The sequence below is a fragment of the Zootoca vivipara genome, chromosome 4, assembly GCF_965207765.1.
Source record: "Zootoca vivipara chromosome 4, rZooViv2.hap1.1, whole genome shotgun sequence".
Lineage (NCBI taxonomy): Eukaryota > Metazoa > Chordata > Lepidosauria > Squamata > Lacertidae > Zootoca > Zootoca vivipara.
In genome coordinates, this window is record NC_142587.1 from 20,563,541 (window position 1) to 20,582,115 (window position 18,575).

Genomic DNA, 18,575 nt, shown 5'->3' on the forward strand with positions numbered 1-18,575 from the left:
GCAAGATGAATTTTTCGCAAGACAAATGTGTATTGCGATCTGATGGTGACTCGCAAGACGAATTCGTTTTGCGAAAAATTCATCTTGTGAGTCGCAGTTTCCCATAGGAATGCACTGAAATTTAATTAATGTGTTCCTATGGGCAAAAAATTAAATTTCAATGCATTCCGATGGGAAACCGCGATTCGCAAGACGAATTTTTTGCAAAACGAATTGACTCGCGGAACGAATTAAATTCATCTTGCGAGGCACCACTGTATTGGCTGCTAGCTGGTGAGCTACTTCTGCAGATCCACCATCCTGCAAAAATTGGGTGGAGCAAGCTATCTGGTTCTGTTTGCAGCAGGAATCCATATGGCAAGATGGGAACACTTCACGAAAGCAAGGCAGCTGGAGTCTTGGCACCATTCATAAAGGGACAACTCTCTGCCTTGGAGAAGAGTACTTTGTAGTCTCGCTGACTTATTGCCTAGTATGGTCCTTGTGTTTCTGGACAGGTGTTGTGGAGCAGAAGGTGCTTGGCTCTTTGGGTGAATCACATCTGGGGAGTGTCTGTGTCCGTCTCAGAATCCACAGGGCTCATGGCCATCAGCCTAAGGCTTGGTATCAATAACCCAACTGTATTTTTCAGATGATTGTACAGTGACCACAAACTCCTCTTTCTCCATCTCAGCCTTGGCTCTCTTTCAAGGGCAGGGCTGCCACACTCAGCAAACAGAAAGTCTACCACTTTGAGTACTTTATTCTAAACGTCATGCCTATCTTGAATAGCAGGTTTCCCCAACTTTGTACATTGCCTTCTGATTTCATTCTCAGTGATATGAAGACCAGTCACCCTACTGGAATCAAAGGAATTCCTTCCATGTTATAAATTGCATCAGTGTTTAGCTTAAATATGAGGAAATAATCTCTATCTCCAGTAAGATATAAATATTCATTCTGTGTGCATAGTATAATTGGCACTAGCTTATCACAGTGATTTTTTACCCACACATTTCTTGTAAATCAGCCTAGCTTTCTTATGTTTTCTCTGTCTCATTTAAGACACAGCAATTTGCGTAACTTCAGACTTGGCATTATCGCTTCCCTCATCTCCTCCTACACTCCCCCTCACACCTTGCCAACTCCTTACATTCCACCATCCTAAATTTCTCATGATTACGCCCTTTGTCTCTTTTCCCATTCTTTGCCTCATGCATCATTTCATTTAACTGCTTTATATTCAGCACAAGCACAACAACTTTCATAATCGCTAAATATCATTTCCCCCTTCATTGAAAAAAATTCTGCTAAATAAGCAGAATCATATACCAGTTATAATAAGCCACCATGAATCATATACCAGTTATAATAAGCCACCTCTCAACGGAGTTTGACAAGCAGTATAGTAAATTTGTATGCAGGTAAATATCCAATACAAAAACAGTGCAGGCATTTTGAATCTCTTCATTTGATGCCATTTGCTTTTTTAGCACTTCCCCCTTGTGTGGGGCTTGAACATGCAGAATAGTTTCAAAGGGAGTCACAAAACATGGTGGCCAGGCTCAATGTAGACTTAATGGTCTTACCCTTTAGATGGCAAAAAGATACGTCTTTACATACACCTGAAGCAATTGATGGTTGCTGCTTCATGTATGGCAGAGGAGAGAGCATTCCACAGTACAAGCGCAATAGCTGGAAAGGCCTGTTTTCAGGGACATCGCCCAATGACATTCTGGAGAGTGCAGAATCATGAGGAAACTATTCCGCAGATGATCTAAGTAAACTTACAGGTCTACAGAGGGGAAGGTACTCCTCCAGGTAACATGGTCCCAAGTTGCTCATGGCTTTATGCGTTAACACAACAAGACCTTGCACATAGCCCAATAGCTGGTCGGAAGCCAGTGCAGTTCCCTCAGCACAGGTGCAATATGTGTATTTCCAGGTGTTCTGCTCAGGAGCCTGGCCGCAGCATTCTGCTCCAGCTATGGACATAGGCCCGGCCAGGATGGCTTTCCCGTTATACCTTCTGGGCTCAATCTGACCTTCACCTGAGCCTACTCCAGCTGAGGATTTACACACCTCCTGAGGCAGCCATTTCACGCCACTTCCTAAAAACCAGTCCCAGAAACGTTATTGTTGGTTAACTCTTGTTTTGTTTTGTATTTATGTTCTTAAGATAATAATTTTATTATGTTATGTCCTGCCCATAAGTAACAAAAATCTTTAAGGAGTGAAATTTGCTTCTTCACTCTCTGTGTAACACAATTACCATGAGCAGAACAGGATCTTGACTGCTGCAATTATACAAGTGTCAAAAGCAGGGCAAGAGGCCACTGTGAAGCCTCATCCGCTTGGTCCATTGTACTGAGAAGTACCAGCTTTTGTTTCCAGAATGCCTCTGAACAGCTATTCACGAACATCTGCAGCCGTGTCATGAAACTGCCAGTTGATTGTATCACAGGACTGGGGAATTGTTTTGATGCTATACTCAGCAGCAGACGTCAACTGTTAACAATAATTGCATTAAAGCTTAGGGCTGCTTCCTTTTGGTATCCCAACAATAAACAAAAACTTGGTGTATGCCTCATGCACCTCCAGGAGCAGCCTCTAGAGGGAGATATTTGTGATACGTGTGTTCTGGATCCAGGGGATCATGGGTTGGTGAGGAGATATTTTGGAGGCAGGGCATGTGATTTTAACAGACAGTTGCCTGGCTTCTCTCTTGTTGATCAGTAAAAGTTGTTTTCATAAACTGGATCACTGTCGTATGTATGGAATAATGTAGCTGCCTGTAACTGGAGTATGCCGTAAAGCAGGGTGGCAAGATAAAAGTAAAGGCTCAGCACATTTAAATCAGACCCTCCAGGTGTACTTATTTTCCAGGGATGTCCATGATTTAGAGAAGCTGTCATGGTTTCTGATTTGATCTTTGAATGTCCCACTTTTTTTAGGATGTCCCTATTTTCATTCGAAAAATGTTGGGAGGGTATGATGTTATCAGACCCCCAAGCCATCTGAATGGAATCCTGCATGGGGCAGGTTTTTTAATGTTCAATGTTTTATTGTGTTTTTATATATGTTGGAAGCTGTCCAGAGTGGCTGGGGCAACCCAGTAAGTTGTGTGGGGTATAAATAGTAAAATTATTGTTATGGAATGGGACGTCCCTATTTTCATCAGAGAAATGTTGGAGGGTATGTTAATAGTTGAGCAGAAGAGGGATTTGAGGTGTGGCTTGCCTGACAAGCTACACCTGCTGACATTTTTCTACACAGCTATTGGACTCTCTTTAACCTGAACATCCAGCTACAATATTTTAATATTATATTTTATTTGACGTATGCCCAGCTCACTTATTCAGAAGCACTTCTGGGTTAAGACTGCAATTCTTTGTATACCTCCTACAAAGTATGAGACACAAATTTCAAGAGTAGCAAATCTGGAAGCATTTAGATTGAAAAGCATCTTTCTGTACTTTGTCCTGCTGTCCATGTGGAAGGAATTCCATTATTTAACTAGATCCTAAGGACATAAGAAAAACCCTGCTGGGTAACACCAAAGTCTCATCTAGCTCAGCATCCTCTTATCAGTGGCTAACCAGATGCCTATGGGAAGCCCCCAAGCATGAATTCCCATTCATCATGATGCAAATAAAATAAAAAGGCTTCCTCACACTAGCTCCAGGAAGTTCAGAAAACATTCAGCACTTTGCTGCTATTATGGCTAATGACAGGGACTCATTTATTCAGCAGCTCCATGTTTTAAGGCTTTAAGAGAAAGCAGTAGGAGGCTGTGGATTATGGGAGCTGCAGGGGAGGTATGAAGAGTTAGGTTTAGAACATTCAGGAAGATTATTAGCTCAGAATATGCTCTCCCACTGTTAAAGCACCCCTCGAAACTCTTGTATATCCTTACTGTTGTTTATGATAAACTAGCTATTGTACCCCAACCCATAGCCTTATTGTGTGGGAGTAGAAATACGCTGGAATTTTGTGGGAAATATGTTTGGAGGTTACTAAGCACCATTACTTTTTTTTAGATCTTCTGAAAATATGGTACCTACCTCCACCCAAGTCCAAAGGTTACTGCTTTGACAAATTTATGTATGCAGCCATATCCTCTTAATGCGTACCTAGAAGAAAATATTTAAGAGCTTAATGTGCTTACTTCCAATTAAATGTGCATAGGATCACTGCTTTTGTTATTTTACTCAGTCCAAACAGTAAATTGCTACTATAATGCATACTCTGTATTTATACAGCACATTTCTGAAGTAGGTAATCCTTACAACCACCCTGCAAAGTGGTCAGTATCATTAACCCCATTTTAATCATTACATGGTATTTGGCCTCAGTCCTGAGATGCAACTCTTAGCTACACCTTCACAGTATAATTCATCCAGGCTGCCATTTTCAGTGATCCATTGTTCATAAATGCAAATTAGAATCCATACTTCAGCTATAAGCATATGCGGCAAGTGAAAGCTCTATAAAAGCTCTGTGCCATAGCTGCCAAGTTATCCCTTTTTTACAGGGATTTTCCCTTATGCTGAATAGGCTTCCTCGCGAGAAAAGCGAAAACTTGGCAGCTATGCAGTCTGTGGCTGGAATCCTATATGCTCAATACTGAACTCATTCTTTGAGTGTGGATCCTTTTATCAGCAAGCTTGGGGGAACCAAAAGATTTGCAGCACAAAAACTGTTGCAGGCGGGTGCAGGTGATAGGGACACATCCCCCAAAACAGACCAAAGAGGAATGAGTATATTCAGTTGCCATGGCATGCTGGCTGAAGGAGGGGGATGGAAATGGAGTGGAGTATTGTGAAAAAAGGCATGGCTGTCTGGCACCTTGCACAGCAGCACTCTGCACTGCAACACTTTGTTGCAGGCCCCATTTGTCCTATATTATATCCTATATTATACCTTTAACTCAGTGGAACTCGCAGCCCAAACTATTGAAGATTCTGTCAGAAGCAAGGATGACACAGTATTCAGCTAACCTTTACTCAATGGGAGACCCATTGAAATTTAAGTCCCGTGACTGAAGTTAAGGTCCATGACTCCTAATGGAAAAGTTGGTTGAAGACCACCCCATTCCTACAATCGCAGCCTTAATAGCCAAAGTAAACATGACTGGACCACTAGTTTAAAAGGCCTTTTATATCAAATGCAAGATTTTTTTTTCCTGGCAGGTGCTCGTGCAATTCTCTTGGGCGGTGGTGCCCCTGGAACAGGACTGCAAAAGGAGCATCCAGCCCCCCCCCCAAAATATTCTTCTGATGTGAAGCGTGGCAATATCCTTCGACATCTAACGCGTCTTCAGAGTCCAAAATGAGCATGCAGACGTCCCAATTTTGGGTTGGGATTATAACCCCACCCCACGCCTGAGCAAACCTACACCACAGCGTCGCCCGCCGCCCCCGCGAAACTGTGGGACATTTACCTAAGTAGGGCCGGGGTACCGTACAAAAGCCTCCCCCCCCCAAAAAAAACCCCCACACACAGTGTGTGTGGTGGGAGGGGGCATTTTGTAGCTGAGAGGCCGCCTGCCCTACGCGCCTCAGGCGAGCCCGCTCCCCCTCGGCCCGGGGCTGCTTTCTGCTGCTGCCGGGATGCCGCCGCGGCTCCGGCAGGGGGCGCTGCCATTGGGGGGGGGCGCCTTTCCCGGCCGCCTCTGACCCATCCCGGCCGCCTTAGCTCTCCTCAGGCTCCGGGCCCGGGCGCCGCTGGAGGCTCCTCGGCCTCCTGAGGGAGCAGCGGGCCAGCTAAGACTTCGCGGCGGCGGCGGGGAGCGAGCGAGCGACCGGCAGCGGCGGCGAGGCCTGCGGCCCGGGACCATGTTCACCAGCACCGGCTCCAGCGGGCTGTGTAAGTACGGGGGACGGAGGGAAGGGACAAGGCAGAGTGCGAGAAGGGAGCTGCAGGCGGCCGCCCTCCGGAACCCGGCTCTCCCTTTCCCCTTCCCTGGCTCCTCTCTCCGGGAGCCCGCGCGGAGTCTCCTCCCTCTTCCGCTCTCCTCGGCCCTCCCCAACCCCGAAACCCTATGACCGCCACTCGGCGGGGGGACGCTTCGAAGAGCCGCGCAGGCCCGGCCCGTCGTTTCGTTAACAAGGAAGGATCGTTCCCTCCCCCCCCCCCGTGTCGCAGTTTTTGCGCGTGTGCACGGCGCCAGCTCGGAACGCGCGTTAGCCGGATCGCGAGTCCGCCCTTAGTCGATTATCTAGAGTCCCAGGAAGTTCGCAGAAATAATAATAATAATAATAATAATAATAATAATAATAATAATAATAATAATGGATCGCGAGTCCGCCCTTAGTGGATTATCTAGAGTCCCAGGAAGAAGAACTTTTTTTTCTAGAAAAATACCGTAGGTGCAGGTACTCACCATGAAGTTGTTACAGTAAGTGTCACAATTTTTAACCAAACAACAACAAAAAGAAGTGCTGGTACTTCATACCCTTGAGTATCCACTGGAAAAAAGTGATGATGATGATGATGATGATGATATACTTTTATTATTTATACCCTGCCCATTTGGCTGGATTGCCCCAGCCACTCTTGGTGGCTTCCAACACATATTACACCGTCAAACATTAAAAGCTTCCTGATACAGGGCTGCCTTCACATGTCTTCTCAAAGTTCTTAAAGAAAGATCTTGTCTTTGAAAGACGCAACTGTTTGGTTTTTGCTGCAACGGGCTTACCCCTCTGGAAAGAGCATATTACTATTTTTCATTTTGTTTTTTAAATGGCTATACTGGCCTTCATTCGAGAATCGTAGGGAGGTTTACAATATCAAAAAACACAAAACAAAACACAAAAATACACAACATAGTAACAAACGGAAGCAATAACTCCCCACAGTTTAAAAGGCCATAAAATCCTGAAACCTCTAGCACTTAACTTCTGACTTGACAGGGTTAGGATTGTGTTGCAATAATATAACCATTACAGTGCACTCCCTCCTCACCCTTGACTCACAATGGCCTTAGCGTTTATCAGCTGCAAAACGGGGAAATTGTTTCCCACCATGTGTTCATGTTAATAATATGTTGTAAATGTGTGTGTTTTATATATCTGACTGCATGTAAACAACAGCGCAGAGTGAAACTGGAATTCACTTCAACAAGATATGGTGATGGCCAACAATTTAGATGCCTTTAAAGTGGGATTGGATAATGCTGTCAATAGCTGCTGGTCATGATAAGTGTATACTACTTCCAGGATCAGAAGCAATGTGCCCATGGATATCATCTGCTGAGGAACAACAGTGGGAAATGGCTGTTGCCCTCATGTCCTGTCTGTGGACTTTTCATAGGCATCTGGCCAGCTGCTGTCAAAAACAGCATGCTGTATTAAAAGGAGCTTTGGTCTTATCCAGAACGGCTGTTTCTAGCTGCACTCAGCTAGTTGAGTTACACACTTTTGTTCTTCCATTGTGGTTATGACACAGCTGGAGTCTGGACTGTGTAAGAATGAGCTGCGTTGGCCAACTTAATATAGTATAGGGATGTTTTACCTGGTGACCGGATGACTTGTAAAAATGTGGGAAGAGCATCAAACCTTAACACAAACTTTCCCTTAACATTCTCCTCTGCCTCCTGTTGCATGAGTTCGAATTCTACCCCTTTACCAGTAGGATACACAGATAATGCACATTAAATAGCACCTGTGGTTAAGACTGCAGCAAGTAGTTAGAGCAAGACCAAGTATTGTTGCAGAGCAGTTATTATCCAGTCTCCGAACTCTTGAGTTTAAATTGGGTGGGGTGCTATGGGTTTCATGATATTGTTGGACTCTAGCTCCCATAACACCAGCCAGCGTGGCCAATAGTCGTGCAATATTATGTTGAGTTGTCATGCAATATTATGTGAAGGGCAACAGGTTCCCCACCCCTTCTTTAGATAATTTGGAAAGAGTGCCATATACTCAATATTGTTTTAGTTACAGGTAGGTAGCCGTGTTGGTCTGAGTCGAAGCAAAATAAAAAAATTCCTTCAGTAGCACCTTAAAGACCAACTAAGTTTTTATTTTGGTATGAGCTTTCGTGTGCATGCACACTTCGTCAATATTGTTTGTTGTTGTAAAAAGAAGATTCTGATTAGAAAGTAGATTTAAAATGCTTGCTATTTGTTCAAATTAGGATTCCCCCCCTTTAATCCTTTTCATTTGAGTGAAGCATGGAGTTCTGAACTCTTTCAGTCTAGTAGAGGTGGAGTTCTCTGTTTCTCTTCTGCACCCAGCATAGAAAGAGGGCTATTGGAGGAGGCAAGCCCCCTCTTCCACACCTAGCATAGGAATGCAGTCAGTAGGTGAATGGGGCAGTGCATACAGGTGATTTCAAGATTACAGCCTTTGTTTTAATTGCTGCATTTTGTTCAGCATGCAGAAAACTTCAGACTTCAAAATAAATATATCCAGTAACAGATAGATGGCAGACAAGACCAATCTTAGAACTTTTTTAAAAAGTGTATCATATGTGTCACAGTTCTTGCAGTATCTCTTGATTTAACCAGTTTTTCTTAAGGAATTGAAAAAAGACAGATGCCTTTAAATCAAGATTAGCCAGATGATGTTGGACTACAATACCTATCATCCTTGAGCATTAGTAATGCTGGCTGGGGCTGATGGGACTTGTAACCAAAATATATTGAGTGACCAAAACCAGGGCCTTGGGAGGGGGATGTCTACCTGATGCTTTATTATTAAAGTAAATTTTACAGTCGTTTGGCTTTAAAAATGCCCTGAGGGTATAGGAGACACTAAATTAGGTTGCCAGTTAGTTTCATAGCAAACCATGCCTCCTGCTTGATGCTTTATAATGTGAATTTTTGGGCTTTGAGGACTAATTTCTCCCTCTCCCAAAAATATTTTTGGTAGTGAAGGGAAAATGAGCTGACAATTTATGCTGTCAAAAAAAAAATCCTCATTGACCCGTAGTATTCTTAAAGGTAAAGGTACCCCTGACCGTTAAGGAAGGTCCTTTTTAAGAAGACTTGAATGCTTGCCTTTCTTGAGTTGTGGGCTCCTACTGTCAAATCAGTGCTGCTATAAACGAGTTCAGGATTTTATAAACTTATTAGGCAATATGAATATTTTTAAAATTCAGGTAATGTGAACAGGCACTGTTTTAGCAGCAGTATTTTTGCTGCTGATAAGTAAAGGTTTTATACTGATTTACCGAACAATTTCATAGTGTCACACAACTTTATTATATCTTTAAAACTGACATGCATTCTTATTTTAAAACATTTTCCTGATGACATTTTGCTTGCAAAGAGGACATCTGATGATTGAACAGACAGCTGTACTTTCCACTGTGGGTAACTGTCACATTTAGGTGTTGGTTACAGCTGTGGCTACTCTACCTTGTGATACAGTAAAAGTAAAAATAGCCAAATACTCACTTCCTGTATGCTAAAGTTTTAGATGTCTAAAAGAAACACAGGTGACCAAGTAAGGGGGAAAGGTTTGAATCTGTATATTGTACAGTGAAGCAGGATCTGAGTCTGTATAATGAGATCTTGGGGCGCAAGCCTGAGCCTGTGCTCCCCAGATGACAAGAGTCTCCTCTTGGCCTTGCTGATATGGCCCAAAAGAAAGCAGAGAAATACGTTTGGCATCAGCTTGGTTACAGGAGTTGCCAGAAGGAGCTTACAAGGCGCTATCCAACCATCTTAGGGAATCCACTCTGGATTTGTGTAGGGTTTACTCTTTAGCCTTTTCTTCTCCCGAAGATACCCTGCAAGGCAGCAAAGATTTGAGATCAGAGTCTTCTTTCTCTTAGATGGGCTACCGTCTCAGGTTGACAAGCCCCACCTGCCCCTTGCTTTTCTCTACAGCATGTGCAGAAGCCGCCTCCTGGACCATTGGACCCAATATTGGTCTTGTCTGCTCAATGTGCCAGAGCCTGTCTTCGGATGCAGGGGAAGTCCCAAACTCACTGAGGTTTGAGACCCATCGGCAACCTTCACCTGATTTATCCAGTCAGTTGAAACTGTTTTCCACAGTGTGGCTGCCGTCACATGCTGACAACTTCTAGGAGCCACTGGTGAGAGTAGGGTAGGGACCAAAGTTGGACAAACTACCCCAGAAGGAGCACAACATGTCCCCCACCAGAGGTACTGTCCCCCCCCCCGGACCCCATCCACCCCAATCCACAAAAATTAAAAACAAACATACATAAAACCACCATTAAAAACAAACATAAACTCAATCAAATTAAAGCTTATATCCATAGTCCTCTCAATCAAAATAACAGATCTAGTGCACCAGCACCACAAGCACATTGATCCAAGTCATATTCACAATTTTTACATTGGATTACAACAAGCTGCTAACAAATCACAGAATGCATCTATGGACACGGAGATGATCTATGATTTGGTGGTGGTTTTGAGGGAATACCTTGTAAAATAAAATAATGAGGCTACATAAGGACCTGTGTCTTTGGTGTATGTTCTTGTGCCATTGTATTGTTGGAATGCACCAGAGCTGTGAAGACAGATGTAGTCTGTGATGTGATAGCGGTGAGGGGGCAAGTTGAGAGAAAATGGTGTAATTTTAAAAGGGTCCAGTTTACTGTACATTTTTGTGTGTGTGCGTGTGCACATGTGTACAGGCACACCTTCTCTGGCACCCCATTTCCTCCCCTGACTCCTGCGGCCCAACATTTTCTCCCCCAGGTGCACCATTTCTCTGTTCCCATCTCCCATACCATTCCCCTTTCCCTCCTACCCTTTCAGTCACTTTCTTGTTACAGGTAGGTAGCCGTGTTGGTCTGCCGTAGTTGAAACAAAATGAAAAAATTCCTTCCAGTAGCACCTTAGAGACCAACTAAGTTTGTCATTGGTATGAGTTTTCGTGTGCATGCACACTTCTTCAGATACCAATGACAAATATAGTTGGTCTCTAAGGTGCTACTAGTCACTTTCTCTTTAGTTGTTCGGAGCCTTGGAAAGCACCTAGAAATGAAAGAAGAAGTAGGAAAAAGCTCTGCTCTTCCAGCTTCTTCTATCAGCTGTATATTTTGGGGGGGGGGCAGGGAGTGTGGAGGTAACCACTCTCACTATCTGATCACAAAGGGGGCAACGAGCAAGAAGCGAGGGTGCTCAGAGGCTCTTGGGCACCAGGAGAAGTCCTCAAGGAAGGACACTGCTGTGCCCAAGGGTACCACATTGGCAACCCTGGATCTAATGCACATGTAGGTATATGAGTGTGCATTAACACACTTTGTGGTGGCAGTCTGCTACTTCATATTGCCTGCCCCACAGCCGGCAGATCTTGGAATATGTTTCAACATATAGAGTACATACACTGTACAGTAAGTAAAAGCCTATTGGTAAAATCTTCAAAAAGTATTATAAGCACGCATAGCATAACATGCTAGAGCTCCATTGGGTCTCCTCTCCCTCACCCATCATCTGATTCAACAGCTGACTGCCTCAGGGGAACACGTGAGAAACAAGGCTTATTCCATCAGCTCTGCTGAAGACAAGCCCAATCAGGCACCTCCTGTTCCTGAACCGTCTCTGTTCTAGCTGGTCAAAAGAATTAAGGAATTTGTGCCTGCGTTTGCTTTTCCCCTTCTCCCTATCCCTCTTCCCTGATGTGATTGTAAGCCTGCAGACAGGGACTCCTCATTTTGATTAGAGTCATAGAATTGTAGAGTTGGGTCATCTAGTTCAACTCCCTGCAGTGGTGCCCTGGATGGGCTCAAACCAACAACCATCTGCTATGCTCTATTGTATGTAATTTGATTGTGTAGTCCTTTTGGTAGTCCTTTTGGCCAAAGAGCCTGTACAAATGCTATAATATGAATAAAGAATACCATGCTCATGAAATAAGTAAAAGCTGTTAGACAGTTGAACGGACTTCCTTGGGAGGTGGTGGATCTTCATTGAGGGTTTTTAAGCAGAGGTTGGGTGGCCATCTGTCATGGATGCTTTGGTTGAGATTCCTGCATTAGAGGGGGTTGGACTAAATGACCCTTGGGACCCAACTCTACAATTCTATGATTCTGTGATTCTACAAAATACATTACTGTGTATGTTTCTGTTTAGTTGGTTTCCTCATGTAAGTTTTAATAAGAGAGTCACATTCCTACAGACTCAAAGTGGGGGAAAGATTGAAGATGAGTATTATGGTCTTGGACTGAACTTGGATAAAATAAGGTGATTCTGTTTCATTTGAATCATAAATCAGTTTCTATAAGTAATGGGAATTAATATCATTTAATTTGGATTGGGGAGCATTCTTCTTTAATCTGTTTTCCGAAATATTATTGTAACTGGAACATTTTATTATCTATTTTTGTTTTGTTTTAAAGATAAAGCACCTCTGTCAAAAGGCCTCTTAATAATACCGAGCACTCTCTCACTTCTGTTGGCTCTGCTCTTTCAACATTATCAGAAGTTCTTCACATACAATCTGCAAGCAGTAAAAGAGGAATTTCAGGTAAGCAATAAGTCATTTGTAAGAATGCATATGTATAACTTTAAAGGTCAGGAATTCTGCAACCTGGATTTTAATATATATATATGGATCCTAAGCCAAATGGAATCTTAACACACAACACTTGGGAAACATAATGAATAGGAAAGCAAGTCTCTCATGTCAAATGTAGGAAGTTAGCAGTGGCTGCAACAGAGGACCCACATTGGGGGAAAGGCTTTTTGCTCTGCCCATTTCATTCATCTATGAGTTAAGTGCATTCTCGCGTAATTGTTCTTCCTTCAGTGATGTCAATCCAGTCCTGTAAGTCTCAGTTTACAGGTCCAAAGGTCATATTAAATTAGAGACTGAGCTTTGTTGCTGGGGGATTGTGTCGCTGGGGTGGAGGGAATCCCCATGTTGCCTCAGGCATGCATTCCAGAGGATGCTTTTGGCCTGCTGTAGGGATACTGCCTAGTATCAAGGCAAAGTGAGGGCAGCCTCAAAACACTGAACTCAGTCTGCCGGGCTTTCTACAAAAACTGAGTTGTGGTGAGGTAAAGTGCTGGAGCCCAGCTGCTGAGAACTCCAGTTGCTCTGACTTACTTGGGTGGGTGCATACACTCTGATCATGTATGTATGTATGTATGTATGTATGTATGCATGCATATCTCTGCTTCTCATGCATATTTTTATGAAAACACAGTTATGGGGGCTGTTGACCACAGCAGCAATGTGGGAGGTGATTAATTGCTTTCTCACCCGTGAGGGGAAGAGTTATTGGGGGCGGATTGTTGCTGCTGGAACACTTGAATGTCAAAATCTCAGATCCCTTTTGCTCAGAGAGAGAGAGAAGGGGAGAGGAAATGATGGCTGTTTGTTCTGTGCTGATAGCATTGCTATTATTGGGAAGTATGATCAACGACTGAGTAACCACAATAAATGTTATTGGAATACACTGCTTGCTTTTTTTAAAAAAAAAATTACTCCAATCATGAGTATCTGAACCTTGATCACTATAAATCTAAAATCTCTCTTGACACACCCCTAAATTTGAAATGCCATGCCTGATTTTGCACTAAATGTATTATTGCCAGTCTAAATCAATTTGACAAAAGATCTATATTAAGACAATTGGTTTACAGCTCATGAAACTTGAATTCTTTGCATGGTTTAGGGTTGTCATTGAATGAAAGAGGATTCTTGTACTTTTAACAGCTGTGTGGCAAGCATAAATTCAACAGGTGAGGGGTTTCCTACTATAGAAATTTATAGGAAAATTCACCTGTTGACTTCTGCCAGGCAGGCATCTTCTTGCTTGTGTGTGGGCCTGGTTTCTTTTGTGGGTCTCCATCACACCTTTGAAAGAGGATACATATTTGCACATGGCACACAATTCATGCAAATTTGATGGAAATTGCCCTTTAAAAAATGAATGGGGTGGAGGATGCAATCTACAGCATATTCAGCCCAGAAACTCCTGTTGGTACATGTGGGCATGCACAGTCTTCTACCATCCACATTCTTACATAACACCAAACTATGATTTAGGATGAAAATGCTGGCTTCCAGAGAGGAATTACAGCCACTTTTCTCCTCTTCTATTGTGACATGACAGCTAAAGCAAGGTTTGTTGTAATAATAATAATAATAATAATAATAATAATAATAATAAATTTATACCCCACCCATCTGGCTGGGTTTCCCCAGCCACTTTGGTCGGCTTCCAGAAGGATTTTAAAATACAACAATCTATTAAACATTAAAAGCTTCCCTAAACAGGGCTGCCTTCAGATGTCTTCTAAAAGTCTGGTAGTTGTTTTTCTCTTTGACATCTGGTGGGAAGGCGTTCCACAGGGCGGGTGCCACTACCAAGAAGGCCCTCTGCCTGGTTCCCGGTAACTTGGCTTCTTGCAGCGAGGGAACCGCCAGAAGGCTCTCAGCACTGGACCTCAGTGTCCGGGCAGAACGATGGGGGAGGAGACGCTCCTTGAGGTATACTGGACCAAGGCTGTTTAGGGCTTTAAAGGTCAGCACCAACACTTGTTGGTGAATTGTGCTCGGAAACGTACTGGAGCATGCACCACTCTGGCGAGACAGTCCGTGGGCAGGTAGGGTCTCAGCCTGCGTACCAGATGGAGCTGATAAACAGCTGCCCTGGACACAGAATTGACCTGCGCCTCCTGTGTCATCTGAACACAAGATTATGGTTAAGCTCTCTCCTTCTTAGCTACAAACTTCAATTGAGCTACATTTGGACGCTCCCAGTAAGCCAGTGCTTGGGTTTCCATGATATGCTAACCAGGCCACTGTCAGTATGCATCCTAGTATCTGAGTCTGGCGAAAGGAAAGTAATGTTTGGGGGAAGAATGTAGAGAAATGAGCACCAGGCAGGTGGAGGGAAGTGTTTCTCTACCAGCATGACATTTTTGCTCTTTAAATAAGACTCTGATCCCCACCCCCTGTGGAACCACAAGACACAGCCTTGCCACTGTACCGTGTCGTGTGGGCCGTAATCTGAAATGGGTATATGATGTTAAATCTTACTGGAACAAGAAAAAAGTTTGATAAAATGGATAGAAATATTTGTAGCAAACCCCGGTGGGTACAGAGTGCGGACACAGTCATTTATTTCCTTTTGTGGTTTGTCTTTAAAAGGGGATCCAGGATAATAACTTTTTCCAGCAATAGCAGTGTCCTTGCTAGAAGGTTTTCTTTTGCTCTCTATTAACATTTTATGGCCTTGTACGTATTATGGCTTTACAGTGCTATGGACCATTGGTTCTCAAAGTACAGAGCAAGCTACGTTAGGTACGTGCACTGGAATTGTATCTAATGTGACTTGAGTTGACATGCAGTTTATAAGACGAAAGTTGAAAACGTGTTCATAAAAGCAACTTGTTCTTTTAAATTATCTTACCAAAAGAGCAATTGGCATTTGGGACATACTGTATTCATGCATATTCATGTGTTTTCTGCTACTTTCAGGTTTGGAGACTTGTATGTGGGAGAACAGTATGTCTTGATCTCAAAGACACATTCTGTAGCAGCTTGCTTATCTACAACTTCAGGATATTTGAAAGAAGATATGGCAGCAGAAAATTTTCTGTAAGTTCCAGTTCTGTTTCCTCTCACGTTTTTTTACATATTCAGGCTTTGTATCTTCCTCCCTGTCGGCATACTTAGTGCAAAACGTGTTAAGGTTGCTGGGAATTGTATCACTGTGTTTGGGTAGACTAAAGTTGGGAGCTGAGGTATTTGCTCTCTGGATTATGATCTCTTTCGCCACTTTCTTCTCTTCTGTCTAAAATCCAGAAAACTAAAAATCATCTTTAGACCTTAGTAAAGTCTTTTAAATACAGTGTGCATCTCAAGCCTGTGGGAAGATGTATTAAGTTTGTGATTCTGAGCATTTGTGTTCCTCTTTTTCAGTCATTTTTGCTGGGCTCCTGGATGCTGTCAGTATTGTTTGATCTTCTCCTTGTAGAAGCTGTTGAATATTCTTTTGGCCTTACCATCAATAGTTTGCCGTCGGGATTGTAAGTACCGCAGCTTGTTAAGGGGTTTGCTGAACTCTGGGTACCTTAAATATGCTTTCAAGGGATGAAGTTATTACAGTTTTAAGTCTTATAAGGAAATGCATTTCTTTTCTTCATTACTTCTCAGCACCCTGATCCACACTCTACTAACCTACACAAGACTGTAACGTGTTAAGATTATATGTATTAATATTTTGTGAGGGAAAGTTAATAACTAGCTCACCATCGCAGATACTTGTTCTGATGTTCCTTTCTTGATCATGAGCTATATATACTGGTATGTATGTTTGTATATACACATAAGGCCTGATTGGCCAATGAGCAATAAACTTTGCTACTTATAACGGAAATTGTTTTGAGGGGAAAACTTGTACTGTAAGACAAGAAGTGAGCTTGTTCATCTGGGCACTGGGGGTGCATATGCTTTCCTCTTGTTATTAAGAGTGAAGCAATGGGAATTCTTCGTTTGCCCTCAGTGATACCCCCGCATAGCCAAATTTTATTGGCTATATGTCACTTTGTTGCCATAACTTTTATTATACAGCACCCAATTGGCTGGGATCCTGCACTGAATAAATTGGGGTCATTGAATAAATTATTTTGAGTTGGAAAAAAGAGAGAGAAGGAAGCCCAGGTGGCAGCAGGTGAAGGATAATGGCTGCTAACATATATGAAAAAGAGGAATTGTTTTCAATGAACATGGCCACTTTTGAAATTGAAATCAAATTTCATCAAAAAGTCCAAAGTGTCTTTCTTTATTTCTGTGTGTGACTTTAGACACATAAAATTGATAGCATGTGCCTTGTTTTCTGTAAGTGTGTAAGTACTTTTATTCAATTCAAAACCAGCTGGGAGTATAAACTACACATATTAAGTACACTGGAACCTCGGTTTTCGAACAAAATCCATTCCGGAAGACTGTTTGGCTTCCAAAACGTTCAAAAACTGAGGATCACTGGGCTGGCTGAAAAGTCAGTGGGGGGGGGAATGAAAAATGGGCCTTGGAAGCCGTTCGGCTTCCGAGGAATGTTTGAAAACCGGAGCACTTCCGGGTTTTCGGCGTTTGGGAGCCAAAATGTTTGAGAACGGAGCCATGCGAGTTATGAGGTTTGACTGTATACTGGATTTTTCTATTTATGTTTCTCAGAAGGCCACAACTTGGGGTGGTGGTGTTATGTGCTGCATCAGGAATGTAAAACAGCAGAACCCTTGTAAAAAAAATTGCCAATGAGCTGTAAAATGCAGTAGGTTCAAAGAGAGCACTGACACGTTTCGTGTAGTAGTAGCGAAATCTTTCTTTTTGATGATAAGCCGATAAGACATATACCAGATTTGGAAGTAAAGGCACTAACATTGCCTTTACTAACATTGCACTAACAGAAAGCAATAGAAAGCCTCAAAGATTTGTTATGGTGCTTAAAAGTTCCTTTCAGGTTTACAGTAAAAATTGGTATTTTAAATTCAGATACTATCATGTTACTCTACTTTGTTGTTATTTTTATAATTAGCAAAAGGCCCTTCAATTTGCCAGGCTGGACTGTTTTTGTTTTCATTTGGGAGGGTTCCACCCTGCCTCTTCTATACACCTTCCCCAGCTCTGCCTCCTTACTATTTTTTGTGCTCCATCTTTTTTTTTAATAATCTATTTTTATTAATTTTCCAATTAAACACAATTATATCACATTCGTTATTTCAAATTATACAAATACATATCAATTAAACCAAATATTATGCCAAATCATATAATATTTTCTGGAGTTCCCATGCTTCAAAAATTTGGGGATTCCTCGCAACCGTCTACTGCCGTCTTTTTTTAAAGTCCAAATCTTCACTCAAAGTCCAAAATAATCCCGATCTTTCCCCACCAGTCACTAAAATGTTTTCTTCTTTCATCCGATTTTTTCACAGCTGCTGAAATAAGTATCAAACGAGATTTCACATATATTCTTTCTCCTGTGTGAGTTTTAATCGTTCTGGCCCCCCCATATATCTTCTGTCTGGAGTATCCTGTTGCGTCAGTCTTTCAACACGGAGCAGCGCCATCTTAGAAAGCTTAGATCACTTTCGCTTTCTTAAAACTTTTTTAAACCAACGATCTTTGTAAAATTTACAGCTTTTCCAGGCAAAAGATACAGCCGTCACATTATGCATATACTCTTGATAAATTTGTGGCTCTCCTTGCCCTGTAGCTGAACTTAGCTTCAGATCGCTGTTCAAATTCAAAGTGCGTCACAGCCATAAATCCACCGAACGCATTCCAGGGACTCCGGCCATCCAGTTAGAGGGGGGCTTCTCTCTTCAGCAGTTTTACAACTTCAAAAAATATGCTCAATACAATAGATTATAGAGTTCATTACTCAGTCAGGTATTCTTTATCTCTCATTTGTTCCAAACAAACAAGGACATCACGTCCGGGAAGGTATGAAGTAACTCGTAGAGTATATGAAAAAAATAAAAAAGCTTGCTTCCCTTCTCGTAACGTCCCCATCAATCTTTCTTCCAGATAAAATACAGCTTTGACTTCTCACCCTCATCAGCACAAATTCCTTGGCAGTAAACAGAGCTTCTGCCCCTCCTTCCGAAGCATGTCCATGAATTTAAGCCTAATTATCTTCTTTAATCATGG

General features: G+C 42.5%; 1 protein-coding gene and 1 long non-coding RNA gene across 3 annotated transcripts in view; one reads left to right on the top strand and one right to left on the bottom strand.

Moving 5' to 3' along the window:
- Nucleotides 1-1,333: 1,333 nt before the first annotated feature.
- On the bottom strand, nucleotides 1,334-5,610 carry LOC148685855 (uncharacterized). 2 transcript variants are annotated; one of them, XR_015949462.1, is made up of 3 exons: nucleotides 5,423-5,610; nucleotides 4,044-4,112; nucleotides 1,334-2,090 (listed from the first exon to the last, which is right to left on the bottom strand). It is a non-coding gene; the product is annotated as an uncharacterized LOC148685855 (long non-coding RNA). The 2 variants fall into 2 exon arrangements; XR_015949461.1 differs by having other exon boundaries at nucleotides 4,903-5,548.
- A 74-nt stretch (nucleotides 5,611-5,684) lies between these two features.
- Nucleotides 5,685-18,575, top strand: part of UBAC2 (UBA domain containing 2) — an 84,062-nt gene continuing 71,171 nt past the window's right edge. The window contains exons 1-4 of the mRNA XM_035114308.3: nucleotides 5,685-5,847; nucleotides 12,307-12,434; nucleotides 15,399-15,518; nucleotides 15,843-15,949. Of these exons, the coding sequence (XP_034970199.1) occupies nucleotides 5,817-5,847; nucleotides 12,307-12,434; nucleotides 15,399-15,518; nucleotides 15,843-15,949 (386 nt within the window). The 5' untranslated portion in view covers nucleotides 5,685-5,816. The remainder of the gene's footprint in view (nucleotides 5,848-12,306; nucleotides 12,435-15,398; nucleotides 15,519-15,842; nucleotides 15,950-18,575) is intronic.